This window comes from Meleagris gallopavo, chromosome 5 (assembly GCF_000146605.3).
Source record: "Meleagris gallopavo isolate NT-WF06-2002-E0010 breed Aviagen turkey brand Nicholas breeding stock chromosome 5, Turkey_5.1, whole genome shotgun sequence".
Lineage (NCBI taxonomy): Eukaryota > Metazoa > Chordata > Aves > Galliformes > Phasianidae > Meleagris > Meleagris gallopavo.
The window spans coordinates 43,233,559-43,256,154 of record NC_015015.2 but is presented as its reverse complement, the minus strand read 5'-3'; the positions used below and the strand labels follow the sequence as shown (position 1 = coordinate 43,256,154).

At 34.5% G+C, this 22,596-nt stretch overlaps 1 protein-coding gene across 3 annotated transcripts in view; it reads left to right on the top strand.

The window, feature by feature from the left end:
• The window catches only part of TTC7B (tetratricopeptide repeat domain 7B), a 127,116-nt gene that overhangs the window by 17,755 nt on the left and 86,765 nt on the right, over positions 1-22,596 (top strand). For all 3 annotated transcript variants that reach the window (XM_031553644.1, XM_031553645.1, XM_031553646.1), the window contains exons 2-6: positions 668-822; positions 1,919-2,087; positions 8,966-9,096; positions 9,387-9,508; positions 22,177-22,255. In XM_031553644.1, the coding sequence (XP_031409504.1) occupies positions 673-822; positions 1,919-2,087; positions 8,966-9,096; positions 9,387-9,508; positions 22,177-22,255 (651 nt within the window). In that variant the 5' untranslated portion in view covers positions 668-672. The remainder of the gene's footprint in view (positions 1-667; positions 823-1,918; positions 2,088-8,965; positions 9,097-9,386; positions 9,509-22,176; positions 22,256-22,596) is intronic.

The following is a 22,596-nucleotide window of genomic DNA, read 5'->3' as shown; positions in this document are numbered from 1 at the left end:
TGGTTTTTACAATAAGGGTAGTGAAGTACTGGCACAGATTGCACAGAGAAGTAGTGGATGCCCTGTCCCTCAAGACATTCAAGGTCAGGCTGGATGTGGCTCTGAGCAATTTGCTCTAGCTATAGGTGTTGCTGTTCATTGCAGAGGAGTTGGACTAAATGACCTGTAAGGGTTCCTTCCAAATCAGATGATTATTGGATTCTATGACACGCAATATACAACTTATGGCAAAAAATAATCCTTTATCTGTGTTCATACTTGAAACCACTACAGGCATTTTATGAAACAGGATTTTTCATTAAAATGAGTATTGGAAATGAATTTTTATAAATTCAGAATGCTGCAGTATCCACAAGGCTTTTGAAATACATGTTGTTTTTAAAATAAGAAGAGTACTGGCTTCAGATTAATGCTCTAGTTCATTATACCTTAGAACATAAGAGACTTAAATCTACAATGGCAGGCATGTGATAGATAAACTGAAAAGTAAAATGATGTACCCACATGATGTGTTAAATCGAAATAGTTGACTCCATGCTTGTTTAGTTTGTATTTAAAATTCAGGTCTGGAAATTTTCAGTGGAGGCAATGGTAACTACACTGAAATATTAGTGAAATAAAATGATTTCTAGTATTTCATGTTGTTATTTTTTAAAATTTATTTCAGATGACATGGCAGAACTTCTTCTTGGAGAGTCCAAACTAGAACAGTTTTTGAAGGAAAATGCTCTTAAGCAGAACAGTAGTCCGCGGGGCCCCCGGCCAAAGCTAACTGAGGTCAGGAAGCATCTAACAGCAGCACTTGATAGAGGAAACCTAAAGGTAAGTTGGTCAGAAGTTGAAATTGGCTGGATTGTGTTGCCAATTATGGAGAAAAACATAGAAAATTCTTGTTTCTTGTTTTATTGTTATTCCTATCATTGGTGCTATGCTATTTTGTGCCTCTGTTTCTTCATGGATCCTCGTTCACACAAGTTCTTTGCCTTCTTTCATTAGAAGAACAGGAAAATTCTCATTGACTTCTTGAAGGCTTACATGAAGAACTTGCAGATTGTTTTGTGGAAGTTTTACCTGGAATACATAACTAAATCATTCTTTGCAGTACATTAAAAAGAAATGTTAGAAATATGAAATATTTCACTAATTTCTTTAATAGTCTTATAAGTACTCAGGAAAGATTTCTTAAGTTATGCTTGTGGAGAAAAGTAAAGTTAATACTTGAGAGGAATAATTATGTCACTTTTTTTTAATATTCTTAACCATTCTGTTCCTTTGATTCATTACTGCTGTAACTACTCTGTCGCTTATCATTTCTATATTCTCAGCCATCTCTTGAGAGATGAGAACCTTGCTTTACAGTCATCTCTAACTTCCTATTTTGTGTTTTCTATGATTCCTGGGAGAGTTATTTTCTTTTCCTTTTTTCTTCCATTCTTCCATGAATCCTTTTCTGATTACCTTCCTTCTACCTCGGCACTCTGTGATTGTGCAAATTATGTTAATGTATAGGCTGTAGAGCACACTTTAAGTTTTGACACTATGTTGTGCTTATGGTGTTGAAATCATTGGAGAGGTTGTAATGATAGGCTGCCTTTAAATAGTTTTGTTAGCTGGCAAAGCTGGAACTTAACAGAGAGGTATTTCTCTTGAACATGTGAGTAAGTATATGACTATGTAAAATGTCTGATAATGCTTTTCAGTAGCTTGATGGAGTATGACTAAAAATGACTTCAACCCCTGCTTCAAGCTTCCCTAATATTACATGGAGTTAGAATTCTGGTGGGATTTTGCTCTCTTGGGAAAAATCTACTTGGGTTTCCATGGTGAATATATGCAGAAAGCAGGCCAAATAACTGTCAGAAATAATTAGATGTGTTTTGATCGGGAATAAAAACTTTCTTATTCCTATTGCTTCTAGCCAGAATTCTTACAAGAGGCTAACCTACTTATGGCCAAATTGAACTATGTGGAAGGTGATTACAAGGAAGCTCTGAACACATATGCCAGAGTTGGAGTTGATGATTTGCAGCTAGCTGCTGTGCCACCGTATAGGTTACGGATGATTGCTGAAGCATACTCTACTAAAGGTAAGATTACTCTTTCCAATACAATAACGTGGAACAAGTATTTAAGAAGTTAATCCATATCTTGTCCAAAGTTAAAGAAATTACTAGCGTATGTGTCATATCATTAACACAGTGATAGAGTGCTGTATTTGCAGATGAGTAAGAGAATGATTTAGCTTCTTTAAACTGATCAGAGTTTGTCTAGGCTGACAAGACTCTCACCTCTATGAAGATTTCCATTTTAACTCTGCTGTCACCCCATCAATTTTTAGATGCGTGTTTTAAAGTCCTTGAATATCTGAATGCCAAAATAACTGTGACAATAAACTAGAACTATTATCACTGTTCCTGAAAATTAAGGGTTAAAAAAGTGATGCAGTTTTGCAATTGTTATGGTCAGATTTGAAGAACCTTGATTCACAATGCTTTTTAGTGAATGTTGGAATTTTTAGGTTACACTAAGCTAATTCAGAAAATTAGTCATAACATGATAAAACATGTTATGACATGATAAAACTTAAAACAATTTTTTGTTCTGCAGTTTAACTTTTAGAACTTTGAGGATTGAATATATTTAAAAATAATTCAGAAAGTGAAGTTTATTTTTTTCTTTTTGAGGAATCCAGGATAGTGAAAATTGTAATGCTGGTCTGATGTCTGAAGGTGGCAGTACCTCTTCAGTTTACAAAATTCTTTGAAGGGCTGTGAGTTCAGTGCTTAGAGGAAAGTGGCAGTTTGTGCACCGTGGGTTCATGAGAATTTCTTGTGTCTGCCTTGGTCTACCATGTTTAATTGGGTTTGATAAGTGTATATACTTTTTGTTACGGTAAATAGAATGTCAGAGTCAACAAATAATTTAGGAAAGGCTTCAGTAGCATTCACTGTTAAATGGTCAAGGTTTGATTCTAACACCCTTGGAAGGCATTGACTGTTTTCACTGAAAGTGGAAAGGAAAGAGTATGGGGATTTTTTACATATGTTGTAAACCTGCCCGTCTGTGAGGGTTTGTATTGGATTTGTCACATTTTTCCTATGAAAATTTCTTTCATTTGATTAACTTCATGTGCATAAATTTGCTTATATTTCCAAAGAATTCAATGCCAATAATTTAACAAAGTTTTTTTCCCAGGCGTCAACTCTTTTGTCTCTGTTTTATTTAACCTCATGAAAAAATAGAACAGTTGAAACAGTTTTGCCGAAAGGATGGGTATTATACAATTTATTTGATGTAAGATTAATTTATTAGAAAATATTAAGAGTTGTTTCTTGCCTTAATTTCTTCTCTACACTGGAATGTTTTTCTTGCTTCACCTTTTAAGGAAAGAAAGAGAGGAAAAAAAGCTGTCTGCTGCCTAGATATGCTTTTTATTTTATTGCTTCTAATTTCAAGTTTTCTACTTAAGCACTGCAATTTGTGATATCAAGCCTGATCTGATCTTGATCAGACTTCATTGGTTTGGTCCTTTCTACTAGGTGCCTGGTTACCAGCTTACCTGGGCAAACCTGGTGACTATTGCTTTTCTGTTGTTCTGTTCATGTCTGGAAGTGCTGCTTTTTTTCTCTGTTTCCAGTTTGAATGGATGATTAATGAAACATAATATCTTTCCAAACAGTTGTAAGCTGGTCATCTCCTGTGTGTTATAGAATAAGATTGAAGTCGCAGAGCAGTCTTAAATTCAGTAATCAACATCTAGACATACTTAGAGAAATTTACAGCTAAACAGTGTACATTAATTAGCAGTAGTATGGTTAATTTTCCTTTTCTTTTCTTTCTCCCCTGAAATTTCATTTTTCTCCTTGTAAGAGTGGACTATAAAAAATTTCAGTCTGAAGAACTTCAGAGGTTCGTGGAGGTTTGTAGTTACTTCACAATGAAATACAAATTATTCTTGTGGGGACTTTGTGCTTCACTGCGATTTGTATTTGTGTTTGCAGGTTCAAGGATAACCTGAATATGCAAAGAGAAAAGTTCTCTAAGGTTTTAGCGTTTATTTCTGTGGCAGTCATAGACTGATCCTTGTTATATCCAAGAAATAGGGAACTGCTCATGTGCACACATCAGCCTGACTGCACAGCTCCGTGCAGCGGCCTGAAGATTGGCAGTAGAAAGGCCTGCTTCAGTTGCCTCACGTCAATCCACCTTTGGGCAAACCCAACACATCTGGATGTGTGGTCAACAGAAGACGTATCCTATTTTATATTGGTCTGTGTATGACTGAAAACTGATGGTAGTTTTTAATTGCCCTAGTAACACTTTTTTTCTTACTTTTAGATAGGACCACCACAAATGCTTACCTTCTTGCTCTGATCTTTTCCCTCTATAACAGAGGTGACAGGTTGAGTGAGGTGCCTGAGCAGAAATGTTGTTTATTCTTCTGCAACTTTGACAAGGTGCTTAACTGAGAATGTAACTCTGTAACCCTAGACAGATTGGTCTCCTGAGCCCTTAGAAATGACTTTCTTTGCACCTGTGCAGTCTTACCCTTGCTCTGTACGTCTGAAGTATGTTTTTCAATTCTTCACAGCAAAGGATGATTCAGCATATGTGTATGAATGAGATGAAGTGCAAAAACAGGCCCAAGGTCAAATTTGAGTTGAGTTTTGTTGGAGCTTTATCTACAGGTTGCTAGAAAGAAGGGGAAGAGGAAGAACAGTAGTGGTGTTTGTGGGGAGAGGAAACAGAATTGGAACATGGCAGGATAAGTGAGGTCTCTAAGAGCTTGCTGAACTGTGGAGTGTATGTATTCATGTGTTGTTTGTGTACACAGATATTTGAGGGGTTACATATGCATAAATGTGCATATATGTATTTCTTCTGTCAGAAAGTAAGATATGGGAAAAAAAAATCAGAAGAGTTCTTACTGCCACTTCAGTCTCTCCAGAGTAATTGTGTCTGAATGTAGTATCTGTAAAAGTTGTTTGATTATTTTCTTGCTTGTTTTGCAAACCTCATGGGAAAAATGTTCATTAAATTACAATATTTTTCATTGGCAAATTCTGGATCTTTGTCCAGAATATGAAATTTAGTGTCTCTGCATCCCTGCAGTCTTCAACTTGAATTAATTCCGTCATTAAGCTGAATTTAGTTCTTTAGAAGCAGTCTGCTGGCTATGATGCATTCACAAAGGTTTCCTCAAAACTTTTATTACAAAAATGAATTACATATGCATAAATATTCTTAAAAGAATGCCTTTAAGTCTCAGTGGTATATTTAGCTTTAGCAGAAGACATTGTATTTAGTAGGAATATTAGCAAGAGGCGTAATACTGAGAAAGCCAGAAAAGGCGCTCAAATCCAGCAAGGAAGATTAAAATATTGTTATTCTTTTCTTGACAATGTCAAAGTAGTGATACACTATTTCATAGCTTCTAGAGAAACCATCTCATTAGATTTCTCAAATGCAGCAGTGTAAGATTTCAATAAAATGATGAGAAACGTCCTATTGAATGACCTTTGAAATCTTTTCTATTTCCTTAGTGCTGGGTTCTTTCCAACCCTGCAATGTGCAGTTTCATGAACTTGTGAACGAGAGGCCTCAGTGCACAAATAATGTTGCAACGTGCCTGGCTTTCATTCCTGCAAGGGAAAATGTTCAGAAGTGCTAGTGTGATGATGAAGTGCATCTTGACTAGAGGAAAGATGGAACAGGGATCTGATGAGAAGTTATCTGTTTCTGTGTCTGTTAAAACAGCACTGAGTAGACTAGCCAAGTGAGTATGCATGAGGCAAAGCTTCAGAAACCTGATTAGTGTAGGTCAGGATTCAGATCTGCACTCTGTATGTATGTGTATCAGGTGTTGTATTGGAATAGCTGTAGTATCAAAACTGTGGCTTTATTAAGACGTGATTTGCTTAGATTCAATGACTGACTTGAAGTCAGCAGGGAGGCCATTTTTGAATGTTGTATGAAAGATAGGAATGAAAAGATGGAGCTTTCCAAGCTTCTGTTATAAGAGTTTAATTTTGTCTCTTCATTATCGTTTGTTTACTTTCTTCACTAGGTCAATTTAATGGGCAGTAGTACGTTTTGAGACAGATGAAAATCTTAACGTATAAAGAATTAAAGTAAGAGAAATTATGAATCCATAAAGAAGAAACTGAAGATTGTATATGTGTGTCCTTTTTCATCTTGCTTTTTTAGGTTAGGCTTGCGTACCTAACTCCAGCTTTCTTTTTTTTTTTAAGAAAAACTCCATGTTTTTCTTAAAAGATGAACCAGAAAAAAATTGGTGTAGCTCTATTATCACACGGAAGCATGTATTTTTAGAATCCATTTCATTAATGACTGAAGCTAATATTCTCCTAGGGATATGGTCTCTGGGATCAGGACAATTAAGTTTGTGCAAGTTTTCAGCAGTGTATGAATGAGGTAACATGCTGGAAAGAACACATAGGCTTTATTCAAATACTGTGTGTGGCAATATCTTCTGTGTTTCTAAGCAATTTTTGTTTGCTTATGGAAGCAGAGATGAGATGCTTGCATAGTGGGATATTGTGTTAATTTGGGGAGTTGCAGCTTGTCAGTGGTACTCAAATAAAAAGAATATATTTAACTGGGAAATTAGCTTATTGAAGTCTTAGGTAACATGATTCTTGCGCTGCTGAGTAAGTCAAGATGGCTGAAAAATGAATTTACAGTACTTGGTTTTGCACATCAGTGAATCTTTCTACAGATGCTCAAAGACAAACATAACAATTTATGAGTCTGACGTTTCTTCCAGTTTTCGACTCTGTAAACTTTTGATTTTAGTTAAGAAATGGTGTTCATATTTACTATATTGTCATAGAATAGTAGAGTACTACAGGTATTCTAGAGTACAGTACAGTACAGGTTTTTTTTAGAAGTGATTTGTAATTGAATGAATTAAACATAGTTACTGTTATTGTCCTCAAAATAAAAACTGTTAGCTAAACAAATCTATTCCTTGGGGACTTCTTAAAAATTGTTAGTTCATTGTTCATTCTTATCAGGGAACCATCATTTTTAGGGAGTGACTGGTGTATGTGTGTGTTTATATTGGTTAGCTCTTGTAATATATTTATTTATTTTAAAAAAAAAAAGTTAGAGACAGTTAACTTGGTATCATAGAGACATGAATATCACTTGGGATAAGGCAATGTACTATTTGCTTTCTGAACCTTACACACACACACAAAAATATAAGTTATTCAGGGTTTAAATATTTAAAGAAAACCTTTGGTAGTTAACATGTAATTGAAATACCATGCATACCCTTTTCTTGTTCAAATACTGTTTGTTGCTGTTTTGCTATTTTGACAAGTGATTTTAGAGTTACTTTGCAAAACATATAAGCTTAACTAGTGTGGACTTGTATTCATTTCACTGCTTCTCACTTTCTTTTCCCTCAGAAGTCATCTTGCTTGATATCAGGATTAGATATGTATGAGATAAGTGTATGAGATAAATGTCTTCCCAAAATAAAACTGACCCAGTTTGTTGAAAGCTTTTACTTGCAAGTGGTTTTGGTTGGAGGGACTTAAACTTAAAAGCCATGAATATAAAAATCAATTTGTGTGATATCAACTGGCACAATATTCTTGAATGCCGAATAAAACAAAAGAGAGGCTAAATAAAGAAGTAGCCATGACCTATACAATAAATACAGTAATATTTCATAGAAGTGGCATGCAACTCTTTACTGAATATCTCAAAAAAAATTATAAATAGTAGAGAAATTCCTGCCCTTTTGTGGGAGAGAAGCAGAGATGATTGCCTGGCAGATGTGGAAACAAGCACAAAGGGGAGAACTGACTTGTCCAAATATATACAAACATTTCAGCAGATGATTTAAGGTGATATTGTGTCTTCATGTGTTTTTTGATACTGTATGTTGCCACTTACTTATTTATTTCCCAGGAGACTAATATAATAATCCCTTATTTTTCATTCACTGTTTATCTTCTCCCATTACTCTTATGAAAAATGGGCAGTATATTACATGGTCATTATTGCTAGATAGAGGGATTTAGACATTAGGAAAAATAATTATTTAAGAATAATTGATCTCTATAATAAATTGCATAGTAAAGTCAAGACATCCCTAGAGCTGGAGGCTTTAAGAACAAGTTAAAAAATTGGGGTCGGTTGATTCCTTGGTCAGGTGGATTATTGTTCTTGAGGTTCTTTCCAGCTGGTTTCCCTAATTATTTTGAAAATAACTCTAATAGAAATGTGAATTGTGTAAGAGACATAATTGGTTACTGAGAGCTGCTGGGCTTTGATTTTAGACAAGCAAACAGTTTTGTTGTTGTTGGTTTTTTTTCTGTCAAAGCACCAAATAATGTTTTTGTTGGGTAAGTCCAGTGAAATCCTGTGAGGAAAAAGGCTTCTGAGCTTGATGAGTGAGGTACTTCTTAGTAAAGTTGGCCTTACTGAGTTATTTTTGGGCATCCATATATATATATTTGGATATTTGTCACAACAGTTTCTCCTACTCATCCTATGGCTTAAACTGCTGCCTGCATAGTATCTTATGCTGCATTTATTTTCAATGTAGGACCTTATAAAGGTGCATATGAAGGAACATTTCATAGGAATTTGTCAGTTCTTTTGTTTATGTGTTCACTCAGGAAAAGTGAAGATTTGTATGAAGTGATTTAAAACTAATATAGAAAAACACTGGACACTTCTTTGGTAGACCATCATAATGTTCTTTCAAATCAAAGTTGTAAAAAATTGTTTCTGTTCTTTTTTTTTTTTTTTTTTTGTAGGTAGGCATCAGTATTATTTATTCATCTGTGCCTGTATCATAAGTTCTTAATTTATTTGTGTGTGCTTTTGTTTCTTCCCCTAATTGAAGGGTCTCAGTATTATGTAGTATTGTAGTACTATATGACGTTAGTTTTTAATGCTTTTTTTGAAATTGCTTTATACTCAGGTCTCTGTCTTGAGAAGCTGCCAATTTCTTCTTCAGCTAGCAACCTCCATGTGGACCGTGAACAAGAAATTGTTACGTGCTATGAGAAAGCTGGGGATATTGCTCTTTTATACCTTCAGGAGATAGAAAGGGTAAGCTAATCTCTGTATAGCTGAAGAATTGTGTGGTTACTCATTTTGGTTACTCATCTGCTCATTTTTTCATCTGTTCACTTCATTTTCCATTGTGTCATTGCAGGGTGACCTTTCTAAACGTTCTCTTTCACCAGATTCACCAAATTCTTCCTTTTTAATTTGGGTGACTGATAAGTAAATACTTCATTTATCACTCTTTCAAGCTTTTGATTTCATTGAAACCCTTTACTGAAATTACAAAACTTGTTAATTTTTGTTGTCAGCATTTCTGTCTTTTGTACTTCTAGGTAATTAATACTAACATACAAAACAGAAGCCCTAAGCCAGGGCCTACTACACATGAACAGGAACTTGGCTTTTTCTTGGAAACAGGACTACAGAGGGCACATGTTTTATATTTCAAGAATGGGTAAGATTTGATTCACCATTTCTGTTGCTGTTTTTGTTTAGGATTTGTATTTTATCTTTACAAACATTTTTAACAGTTGTGGATAGTGCAGTCATGAGGCTTCTGTATTAATAAAGTACTAATGTTTTGACTGAAAAGCATGACAGTCCATTTTGTATTCATCTAGTTGTTATTAAATCCTTTAATTAAAATATATGTAACACGAACTTGTATTAACTTAAAGTACCTTAAGCATGAACTATTCTTTTATATTGTTTTTATTTTACTATTAGAAAGTAAATCTTAGAAAGAGAGTGTTAGAAGGTGACTGATAACATAGTGAAATTCCTGATATTTATAATGTTGATTTGTATAATTTTTGCCAAATCTCTTCAGTTATCACTTATTTTAACATTGTGCTGCAGGATAAATGTGCATGAAGACCAACAGTATGTATTCAAGTATACAATCTCCATTATACCTGCTCTATAGATCCTTTTAGATCCTGCATGGGAGGTCCTTTATGATTTAAATAAGACTTCTATTAAAAGATTAATATTAAATTCAGTCATCATTCAAAAAATGAAAACAGGAATACCACTCTCCATCCTTAAGAGCTTCAGAACTTTGCACAAATGTTTGTTAAGTACATTTCTGGCATTTGTTACTGAAAGCACCTAGATTTTGCAGAGCTTTTTGTTTTGCTAGAAAATTGCTGTTTGATTAAAATGGTGGCATTCTGGGTAGGGAAAGCATTTTGTTCCAAAAATGTTTCTTATTCATTCATGTACATAAACAGAAGGTAAATTATGCAGTGTCTGTAAAGAGTTTGAGATTTTCATGTGCTAATGGTTGACGAATGGACATCCAAATTTTAAAACTATTCTGAGATGTCATGGTGGAAATTGTCACTAAGCTTCTCAAAGTAATGGAATAATGCAGCTATAATGTATGATATGAGAATTACATCTGAGTTCCATTTTCAACATTTAATTGCTATATGAATTGAATGTTCTAAAACTTCACATCTTTCATTTACCAGAGTTACTGTTTTCACATCTGCACAAAAGACAATTAACATACATGTTTTGAAAGAATCACAGTGACAATCATGGTAAAGAATAAGCTAGATTCCACATTTTGAATAATTTTGATGGAAGGCTGCGAATGGAAATAGTCCATTTAATCTGACATCTAGTGCCTATAGCAAAACAAAACAAAATGAAGAAAACAACCCCAAACCAACCAAGCAACCAAAAAAATGCCAACAACAACCCCACAAAAAATTATATAATGGTTCACTATGGAACATCTAGCCTATGGAGGAGTTAGATTTTTCCTAGACTATATCAGCTGGTCTGGCATAAACTTTAAAAATCTGATTTTGTTCTGTGTACACTTCAGTCCTTCATAGTAAAGCTGATGATGTTGTCAACTCCTGCATGAACAGTTTTTTCTTTTTTCCAATCTTTAGTACAGTGGTCACTTGTAGTTTACAAGCTAATTATGCATTATGAATTTAATTTTAAATGTCATCTATCAATTTTTTAGGCCACTGCTAGAAATAGTAGAAAAGAAAACGAGGTGTTAGGGAAGTACAAATTGGTGCCAATCGTTATTTTATATACTTCTACCATCATGTCTTTTAGCTTCCTTTCTTAATTTAGAGCCAATCCTGGTTCTCTCAAGATTGCCTAATGTGGTCAATGTGCCAGGCTTTTAGATATTGCTGCTTTTATGGGTCCCTTCTCTTTTTGTTGTTTGTTTTCACTTGAATTTACCAGAACCGAACAGAGGACTGCTACTTTAAATATTTATGTGTGTATAAATAGGAGCAAATTTATAGCATACTTCTTAATGATTTGTAATAGTTTATTTTTAAATTTAGCGTGTATCCTGATATTTTGTTTATACACATTAGATACAAGATCTTTCCATTCTGCTTTTTAACACACTTCAAATTTTAATTTAATATAAAAATGTAAAGATCATGTGAAATTTTTCAAACAGAGAAACTGTAGATATTTTTAATATAGTTTAGAAACAGAAGCACTTACTTTAAATAAGCTTTTTGCAGTTGAAGCTGTAGATGTTAAAAGGAGGTGAATCCCGTGGAGGAGGCAGGAAGTCACCCAAGTTTAGCTGCTTGTGAGTGAAACAGAAAATGTGCCTGTCTGCTTTTGCAGGCAGACCAACTCTGGTATTCACACTGCAGTGCAGTGGAGTCTTCTTTGTGTGTATTCATGAGGTGATGTTGTGACACTAAGAGTTCCTTCCACTAACCTGTAACTGGACATTTTACTGAGTGAATTCAAATTTTATTTTAATGCCATAATTGTGATTATAGTAATTTGTATGCAAGGGCATATAAATCACCCATATGAAACACATGAATATACACTTATGTGTATATATACACAAATGTTATGGATTTCTTAGCATTTATTTTTAGACTTCAGTTCCATTCCTATAAATACTAAAAAATCTCTTTTAAAATCTGATGATCTGAATTTGTCTAAAGTTCTTTTGTGATAGAGTATTTTATTGTTATTTTGTTGTGTGTCTTTGTTCACTTGGTTATTCACTGCTTTTACTTATGCATCATCCAGTATAAGTGGAAAATCCATTCTTCTTTATATGTCAGGTACAAACTAGAAAAGAGAATAAGGTAACTTTTACATCACCCAGAAGAATATCATTCTAGCAGTAACACGGAGTGTTGATTCATACCTAGAATTGGTCCATTTTGAAAATTCTCTTTGTTCACTAACTGTGCAGAGATTTCCTTTTAAGTCAAGAAAGCAAGTTTTTGTAGAGAATTAAGTGAATATCTTTCAAGTATGCATTAACTTGTATGAAAATGTATAAAATATTCTAAATCTTTGAAGACTAACTGCTGAGTGACAGTGTTTTGAAAATACATGGAATAGCACTTCACTTATATATATATATACATGCAAAATATATAAATAAAATCCTGAAAGCTCACTTTGCAGCTGAGGAACATTTCAGCTTTGCAGTGTATAAGGAGTTAAGAAAGCTATTCTGAAACTAAAAGGAGGGTTTACTTACCTTCAAAAACAAACAAACCAAAACCAAACATAAAACATTTTGAAATATATATAACTTTTAAATGTCTTTCTGGCTGATTATGCAACCACCATTTAATCAGTAGCAGCTACCATCTAGTTAGTTGATCTGCAGTTTGAAATTGGAGGAGTTCAAAGACTTGATTTTATTCCAGGAAAAACAATGAACATTGAAACTTTGACACTAGTACTTTAATGTAGCTCTTTTTCAAGGAAGATGCCTCTGAGAATGGACAGAATTATCCTTCTCTCCTTATATTTGCTTTATATATTTAATTTAATTTAAACAAAACACTTAAAAATTGTAGATAATTATTATTTTTTTTTTAATCAACAGAGTTCAGAAATGTACTACTTGTGTAGGCTTGGAAAAAAATAACAAAAAAACCCCACCTTTTTAATTGGAATCTAACATCGGGTAGCCATCACATTAAAACCAGCCCTAACTGACTTTCAGATCTCTCGTCACTCCTCCTGTATCTTGCTGCCTGTCAAGGATAATGCTGTATCATGGGAACAGTCCAGGATCCAGACTGCAATATGGTCTAATCTCCATTGCTGCTGACTTGCTAAATCAAAGCCTGAAGGAACTGGAACTGGTCTGTGCCCATCGTAGTGCTGGTACTTGTGCTTGACACCCTAACACAGCTGCAGTGAAGTAAGACCTTCCCAGTCCTCTCTGTAAAGATGTTGCTTGGTTGCCAGCCCTCAATAGATGACACAAAAGAAAATAAATTGTTTTTCTTTTTTTCATTCTCTGTGTATAACTGATTTTTATTGGGTTACAAAGTATCTGTCAAGCATAACAAAAACACTCCTCAGAGTTACTCATGTGAAGGACTTGTCTGTGTAGGAGTCCTTTCTTTTGTTTTTCTTTTCCACTATGCCACTTGCAGGAATGTAGTGAGAGAGAGAAGCCAATCCTTAAGTGCTTTTGGTGTGTGTGTACAAACACATGGTAGTAGTAGGAACTCATTTGCTAAGTATTTGAATAACTTTGCCAAGACTGTATCTGTTTGGGTCATAGTTGTCATAAAGGAAATTGACTCTTGGGAGAGCTGGGTGACTAAATACCTACAGAGATATGAAGGTCTAGTACTAAAAGATAACTCATTTTCATTTTAAATAGTGATGACTATTCTGAAACTACTGGGAGAGATAGCAGGATCTATGCCCGCATTCTCCACCTCCTTTTTTTGCAGAAAGTTAACAAATTCCATTATTTCATTTGTCAACCCTGTTCCTGAAGTTGTAGGCAGTGCAGAGTTCAGATTGATTTCTGACTATGCAGATTGGCTGTAAACAGAAGGCTGGTATTGTGCTAAGAAAAAACTGAATACTGTGCAGATGTCTGTTTTTGTTTGTTATTAAAACTAATGGCATTTGAAAATTAATCAATTCTTTCAAAGTGTCCATTACTCAGATTATTTTCTTGTCACTGGCCAAACAATTTTAAAAGTATTTTCAATTGTTTAGGTGGTATTGAATTGGCTTTTGTAGGAATCAAAAAGTGTAGCTGCTGCAAAAACCTTGGAAGCAAGGATGTGTTGCAGAAATTCTGTTCAGCTGCTGAAAGACAGGCAAGCTTTACTCATGATTTCAGGTGAATACTGGGAAAATCCCTGTTGGCATCTCCTGATTTACCTTACCTATCCTTTCATTACAAAATATATATCTATTCCATATAATATTTAATCATATATAATGTGTACTACAGCCAGTTTACTGGGGAATGCTTGGAATTTTTGTTGACATGCAGGCATTTTGTGTTTGTACTAAAATATGTTTTCTTGTTTTCTGACAACACAAGTTTGGTAGACACATCAGATTTGACCTTTTCTGCCACCCGAACTCTCCGCCCATTACTGCCTTACTTTTCCCAAATGACTTTCTTCTCAATTTCTTTTTAATGCACTGTAATTTAGATGTGAGAAGGTGAAACAAATGTTTCTTTCTCTGAATGCCTGGTAGTGCATGGTGCCTTGGATTTTTCTTCCATGCATAAGCATAAGGCACATTTGAATGTTTTTGACCATATTTTAATGTCTTTTTTTTTGCCCAGAGGAGCTGTGGCAGGGGTCTGGGCAGCCTGGTCTGGTGGGTGGGGGATGGAACTGAATGGGCTTTTCGGCCCCTTCCAACTGAAGCCATTATACAATTCAATGATTCTACTCCCATCAAATCCCCAGTAACATCTGCAATGTGGGTATTTTAAATTGAATTGATTTGGGAAAAAGTGGTTCCTTAGAGACTGCATTCAGACAGAACTATAATAAGCAACTCGGCAGTGAAATCATCTCCTTTATTTATTTGACTCTGACATTTTTCAAGACTATCAACAGGATGTTTTTAGAGGTCTTATGTTCTGTTCCCTCAAAGAAGCATTCCTGTAAGCCTCGTGCTTAGGAACATTGTGTGAATTCTCAGTAATACTGCATAAACAGAGGAACAGTATGAAGATTAGTGATTACTAATACAGATTCTGCTTGTTTGCTTTGAAGCATTTGCACAGTCTTTTCTTTCCAGTAAGTGTTGTACCTGTTTGTGAATATAACTCATATTTTGTGTGTTGTATATAGAATGAATTTTGAGACTCTGGCTTTATCTTCCTGCCTTTTTCCAAATTAGTATATTCAGTTACATGGCAGCTGTGCTCATGATTACTTTAAAGAGTATAAAAATAAAAGAAAGGTTAGTAAGCATTTTCAAATTTGCTGTTGGGCTGCAATAGAGAATAGGGAATTTTGTCTTCTGTTTTACTTTGTTTTGGTAAAATGGTCCAATAGCAAAAACAAGGGTTGGGAATAGAAAAGTAAAACTCTTAATAACTGTACTGATGAATAAATGGTACATAAACAACTTCAAGAAGTGGAGAACAATGAGTTTTCTTCAGATATTAACATCTCTAGGATGTCTATAATAGGAGCACTAACATCAAAATTAGTCTTTCCTGGGATAATGAGTGAGAAAAATCAAAGGAGAATTGACAACATCAAATGGCTAGAAATGTTATATATTCCATTTAATACATAAAATTTTGAGTAAAGTATATATTTGCTCCCATGCTAGTGTTTACCTTTTCTTTCCTTCTTTCTTTCAACTGCCCTACTTTGTGTTTAAATAACTTTTAGTCTTTGTTTTCCTAGGTTAACCAAGCTGCGCTCTTAGTCAGTTCTCAGTTAATGGGTTTTGTTGCCCTGCATCTTCTTCAGTCCCTTCTCTGTTTTTAGTCTCATTTTTTGCATTTGATCAACAAAAGAGTGTGAGTTGTTAGGTATCTACTGGAAAAGCATTAGCATTGAGTAGAGTTTTGTCTGCTGTGATTTGCTTTGGTTTATAGCCACCCTGTATTATACCTGTGCAACCTGTGTCTGTTTTCTTTATTATTCACAAGTTGTGAGTTCTCAGCTTGGAAAAGAAATTTTTGCTCTTAGTGCTGAAATACTACCTTGGGTGTCCTGCTCCCCTTCCACCTCCATTTTTTTCTCAACTCTTGATTTTTCAGAAACACGTGGGTTCATGAGGATGTATTTCTTGGTAGCTTAAAAAACCATGCTGTGCTTTACCTGGAGAATGGTTGCGTGGTGTGAGGAGTCCACTCCTTGCCTGACTGGAGAGCAGTAGGAGGTTGTACTGCTGCTGGGGTTCTGCATGAAGCTCCTGTGGCTAAGGGCTCATGAGTTTCTCTTGCCTCTGCATTAGGTTCCTTGTCAGAGAACTGGGCACAGTCAGTGGCAGGTGTGTGGGGCAGTGGATTCCCCTCACAGCTTGGCTCACTTCTTCACAGATGTCACCCCTTGTTTGTGTTAATTGAAAGGACGCCTTTTTATTCCTTACACTCCTTCCTCTTCTGTGTCACCTCTGAGAGGACTGAACCATGCAGAGTACTGAGAGCTGGACTTTGTGTTTTGCTAAGCAATGCCACTGACTAAACATTTGATCTGTTGTTTCATCTTAGCTCTTTGAGTTCTATCACTTCTGAGATACATGGATGTATCTCAGCTGTTTTGTTCCTGTATAAAATCCTGTATTTTATCACAACGTACTTCCTTCATGGTTTCTGCTGCTATTTTCTGACCTTTGTTATCTTTAAGAGAGGTTGTAAAGTGATGACTGTGTTGTTCTGTCTGTTGAAGCTTTGTCATGCTTTATATTAAGCTGAGTAGCATCCTAGATCCCTAGAATTTGGTATTCTAAACAAAAGCATTGTTGTCACTGCACTTTTTTCCTTCTACTTTTGTGGAATTTTTATATTTTCTATTATATATAGATAAAATATAATATATAATTCTAGGTAAAATGATAAAGTTGATGACCATACTGCTTGAATTATGTGTAATAGAAAATGAAATATTTATCAGAGTAAATTCTATTTGCCTCATTCCATCTGTTAATTTATTTCATTAGTAAAGCTTTTTGGCACATTTAACATGTTTTTTCTTGTGAATTCAAGAATGGACCTTTGTGTTTGTGACTTTCTGTGATTCTTTCTTAACCTACCCCCATTTCTTTTTCTCATTATCTCTGCTATGAAAGAGAAACTTGAAAATAGTAAGGGGTAAAGTGTGAGACGTGTAATCCAGTCTGTGTCCATTCCTTTTGTGAATCTGGTTGTTGTGCCTTAACAGTGTGCTTATATACTTACAACAATGAATATCTTGAGAGTCTGAGGAGTATCTGAGGTGCTAGTGTCAGGAGATGTAGTTACGAGCTGTCATCTTACCTGTACCTATGCTTCTGGCATTTTTATTTTATATTATTTTATTTTTCTGATATTTGTTTGGTTCATTTCATTCTCCAAAACAGCAGAAAAGAAACAGCCAAGAAATCACAGCTTTCTTTAGTTTTAGTGGGCTGAGTTGATTCACCAGAAGGTGTGATAACAGCTGGTGGTGCTGTGAGAAAAGAGACAGGGCCAAACAAGTGAAAGTAGGAAGATATGAAGCTGGAAAAAGGGAACAAATGCCAAGAGGAGAATGGGGAGAATGAGACTTCCTCCTTTTGGTAGGGAACCATTAGGTGGACTCAGCTACTAGTGGAACTGCAGTCTAGGCAATAAATGTTTTACTTTCAAATGCATGATGTTACAGTCTTCAGGAGAAAGATAGCTGAATATAAAGTAAAGCTGTTTGGACGTGTTTTGTTACTGTGTGTTCAAAAAGAGTTACTGCTTGACTGGGCAGTTTCAAGTACTTAGACTTATGCAGCAGTAATGGCACGCTGAAGATGTTTCATTTATAAACTAAAACTTCAATCCAGGAGAAAAAAAAAGAACTTAAAAACCAAACAAACAAACCACTAATCTTTGTAGTGTTACATAAAACCATTGCTCTGGTATGGTAAATAACGTGCCCCAGAGTATTAAGGTGTTGTTCTGTTAGTGATAAAGAGTTTATCTGAAACTTCTGTGTACGTGTGTATAGCAAGAATTTTGCCTGCCCCCATTCCTTTGCTCAATGGTGCAGTTGTCCATGTTTAAATCAAATGCATTTATTTTTTATTATTTGAATTCTTGGAAATAGAACAACAACAAACTTTTAATTTTAAAAGTTTACAAACATTACATTTCTTTTTCTGGATATGAGAGGGAGAGAGCATTTGGAAAATGGATATAATTCCAAAAGCAATTTCTTTCATCACTTTTATCAAGCAATTTAGATTTCATTTTATCTTTTGTTGTTGTTTTTCCCCTTATTTGAAGCATGAATACTTATTAAATGAGATATAGTAAGCATCAGTAATGAGGTAATAGGCTGATATAGGAAACTTTGCTTGTTCATTGCCATGACTGTGCAGGTGCTTTTCCCTGTTAGATAGAATAAGCACCTACAATTTAGCCAACAAGTTGCAAAGCAGGGGAGGTTGGGCCTAAGCTCACTAAACAAAAATCTATTCTAATTTCATCTTTAATATGTAAAAGTCAATGAGTTAGACTAAATATTTGTTTTTTAAATACATAAAACATAAGGGAAAAGCACAACAAAGCAGTTCTCACGTTAATAGAGAATATGTCAAAATATACTGCAAATAAAAAGTAGATTGATCTTATCAAACTTTTTTTGATTTGAAGCACTTTTGTCCTAGTTGGAGTGCTTTGTGAGAGACCTCACTCCTCTTGTTTTAAAGAGTATTGTTTGTTCTTTTATCCTAACTTTTAGGTATGGACCTCTATTCCTTGAGTAGTTTCTATATTTTTCCTTCTTATTTTATTTTGTGTGTTTAAAAATCAGAAAGATATATTTGTCTAACCTGTGCTTTATGCTGGCCTATATGCTTAGATACAGTTTATCTGATTTTTGTATGAACAATCTGTCTATATTGGCTCTTTGTTTTCTTCCTTTTTTTTTCTTTTTTTTTTTGGTGTCATACCTCTACTTTTGGATTTATTGCTCTGTTTAGGAATGAACAACTTTGCATAGATGCAGTTAAAATATTTCCATTACGTTGAACAGAAATGCTATCAGTAGTTCTGAAATATGTATAGAAGTTGTATCCATGTAGACTTGCAATAGAAGATTACTGTCTTTTAGATCTTAATGCCAAGTCTGTAACTGGTGTAGTGCTACTCTGTGAATGTAATAGCAAAGCAGTTATGCAAACAAACTTGGAGTTAACAATGTCTACCTTTGTCAAGCCTGAAATTACAAAGTCTGTCAGCTCAGGCATGTGTTAATGTACCCTAAAATTCCGTGGCTCAAGAATGGAAAGAATCTCCAAGTCTTTTACAGACACTGTGGGTCATTGCTTTTTAAGTTAATCTGCCTAACAGTACGAGTGGAGCTGTTATGTGAAGGCACATCATAGTGAACAGCAGGTAGAAGGTATGTTCTGGCTAGGCAGGAATAGCTGCCACCCTGTTCTCCCAGGTATTACAGACACTTAACAAATACAGGAAATGTACTTTGCTAAAAGTAGTGCAGTGTGGAGATCGGCCATACTGATCATGGTATTTTTTGCTTCATTACTTGTCTCTCAAAGCATTTAACTCAGTTTGCTGGTTTAGATTGTAGTTTTCAAGTGTACTCTTTGTTAGTATACCTTGTATAGAAGATGCTTGACAAATCTGTGTTGTGTTTGTGTTCACTTGTGCAGTGGATCAACGTTAAATGCTTTATGAAGCAAAACCTAATTCTGTATGTTAGGTTTTTTTTCTATACAATCTTGCTGCATTTTCCATGATGCAGTAGAACTTCAGTCACAAGTTTCAGTCCCTCACAGATACATACCAAGTGCTGTAGGCAAATAATAATAGTGTCATGGCACCCTTAAGGACTTCTAACAGTTGCACAATTTTTTCATAGAGGTTTTCCTTTTGTTGTTCTTGTCTCACTTCAAAAGATGTAAATATCATACAAAATTTTAGGAAACAGCATTTTTTTTCCCACAGAGTTCATATTATTGTGATCTGAAGTTCTACTATGCAGTGTATTTAATTTCTTCTAGTAAAATAGTATCTCAAGATGACAAGCTTTTGTTTTGTTTTGTTTGTTGTTGTTACTTTTGCTCTTTTGATAATTTTGCAGTCAACACTTCAGATTTTGGTCAATGTGGATTTTTTGTTTTTTGTTTTTTATAATTTCTGACTCTTGTCACGAGGGCACATTTCTGAATTTACAGTACAGTCCTTGAGAGGAAGCTTCATTCATTTAAAATATGCTCTAGGACTTAGAAGACTTCAATCTGGGATTCCAGTGGTCTGGTTTGGGCTCTCTTGAATACATATACAAAGGTGCTGAATGTGTCCTGTTTCCACTGAGGTCAGAGAGCTTTTCAAGATGAAGTCTGCTAAATTTCTGTACTACCTTAATTTTTCTATGAAGTTGGAATAGTGTTTATTAGCTACTAAGAGACCTGTGTTAAAGTCTAACTAAATTTTTCATTTATGCATTTGTTTACATATTAGGTGTACAACAAAGATTATTTTGTTAGAAAAGTGTTACCTTTTAAATAATTAAGATTAAAATAATTAAAAGAAATACAAAATTAATAAAATTAAGAATTAAAATATTAAGAATTAATAAAATGTTAAGAATACTTCAACATAACTTTACACCTGTTTGTATGGATTTTGTTACTTGGAGGTGTTAGCTCTTTCTAATGACCTTTTTTGTAAGTATTTTTAAAAGGTGAACTTGTGCTAGTGAGACACGTCTGTCTGTGCTGGAGACTGAAGTTTCTGAAATATGCTGATAATCCTTTATTGTATGTAACAGAACAGTGATGACCTCTGTCCCGTAATCTGAAGAGTAAAATAATGGGTCTTTAGCTAAACTGATAAGAGTTTTACAATTCTACAGAATGATCTCTTCAAACATGCTAGTTTCAGGTATTCAGACACTAGAATTAAAGAAAACATCTGAATAAAAATGATGTTTTCTGATTTTTTTTTTTAGTTTGTATCAAATCACAGTTTAAAAGATGTTTTAATAGATTGTGTACAAATTAGACATCAAGGACGAAGGCAATTTAGCTTTATATCACAGTGCCATGGTGCTTTTCTGTATGAAAAACTTGCATGATACATAATATTTCTCTTGAAGTGCGCTTTTGAGCCTAAGTTAAGTGAATATTATACAACTTGCATGTAAAACCGTGTCTTAAGTTAATACACACATAATTTGTAACAACAATAATTTAATGCAAAATACACCTTGGATTGATTCAATTTGTTTTTGTAACTAAACTTCAAATCTTGACGTGACCATCTTATGTTATGTGTTGAACAACTGAATTCTTCAACCTCAGCTCAACAAAAAACCAAACTAGTCTGTCACCAGAATACAAACAAGCTGTAGTAATATCAAAGAAGATATTCCCGAGGTTTTTAAGTATAATAAAAAATAAGATAGCAGAGATGATACAACGGTAAGAAAAAGATAAAATTTTAAGAACATTCAAAATAATCTGTTAATTCTATTGTTTGAGAACAAAGTTCAGATCTGCTAGAACTGTTGGTGTGATTGAGGCCTCCTCTCCTAGGGATGTGTATATGTTTAGGGCAGCAGAAGTGGGAGAAGCATGGGCAAAGTAACTTGAGCTGTAGAAACCACACCAAAAACCAACTGAAATCAAGAACACTGATCTGTCAGTCCTCTCTTCTGACCATGTGGTGGGCCTTGTTTTGTCTTGATTCCTAAGGAGTTAAGACATTAACTTTCGCTGAGTCTTGAGAGATTTATTCTTATTTCCTATTTTCCTACAGTAAGATACTAAAAGGCAGCTAGAATTTAATTCCTCCCCCTCCCCCTCAAAAAACCCTACTTTTTAAAATGCAATTGAAAATTAAAACTATTTTAACAGCCTGAACATTTTTGCTTGTTTGTTTTCCTTTTGGACTGATCACTTCTTACTTTTTCTCTTGAGCTATTTGCTGATCTGAAAATGTTTTTTGCTTGTCTTTTTCAACACTTCGGCAGCAGAGGTTCTCTATAATCAGTGGTGGGGTGCCCAAATATGTATATGTATAATTCACAGAAAGGTGATGTTGATGCACAGGAAAAAAATAAAAAATTGATACTGTAGCTTTTAATGATTTTTATCAAGTAATATATCAAGGTATTGCTATGTCTAAGAATGCTGTTAAATTTTGTTTATATGCAGGAACTTGACAAGAGGAGTTGGTAGATTTAGAGAATTACTAAGAGCTGTTGAAACAAGAACTACACAAAATCTGCGAATGGTAAGTCATTAAACCATGTTCCTATTGCAACTTCGGAATTCTAGTAGGCAGATGAAGCATAAATATGAGTTAGGGACAGCAAAACACGTTTATATAAAAACAGGAAGTCACCTGTATGCTTCAGAATAATTAAAATGATTTTTTATACTCAGTTTAAAAAGTGGAGTAGAAACTAAAAAGGGAGAGAATTAGAAACAAATTGATCACATTTTCGTATAACTCATTTAGTCAATTGGCAGGATATATAATTTACATTACTTGTAAAATCCTACATCTTGACTGCAATTTCTTACATGTACTTTAAATTATTAAGATGTTATTATATTCTTCCTAGTGACACT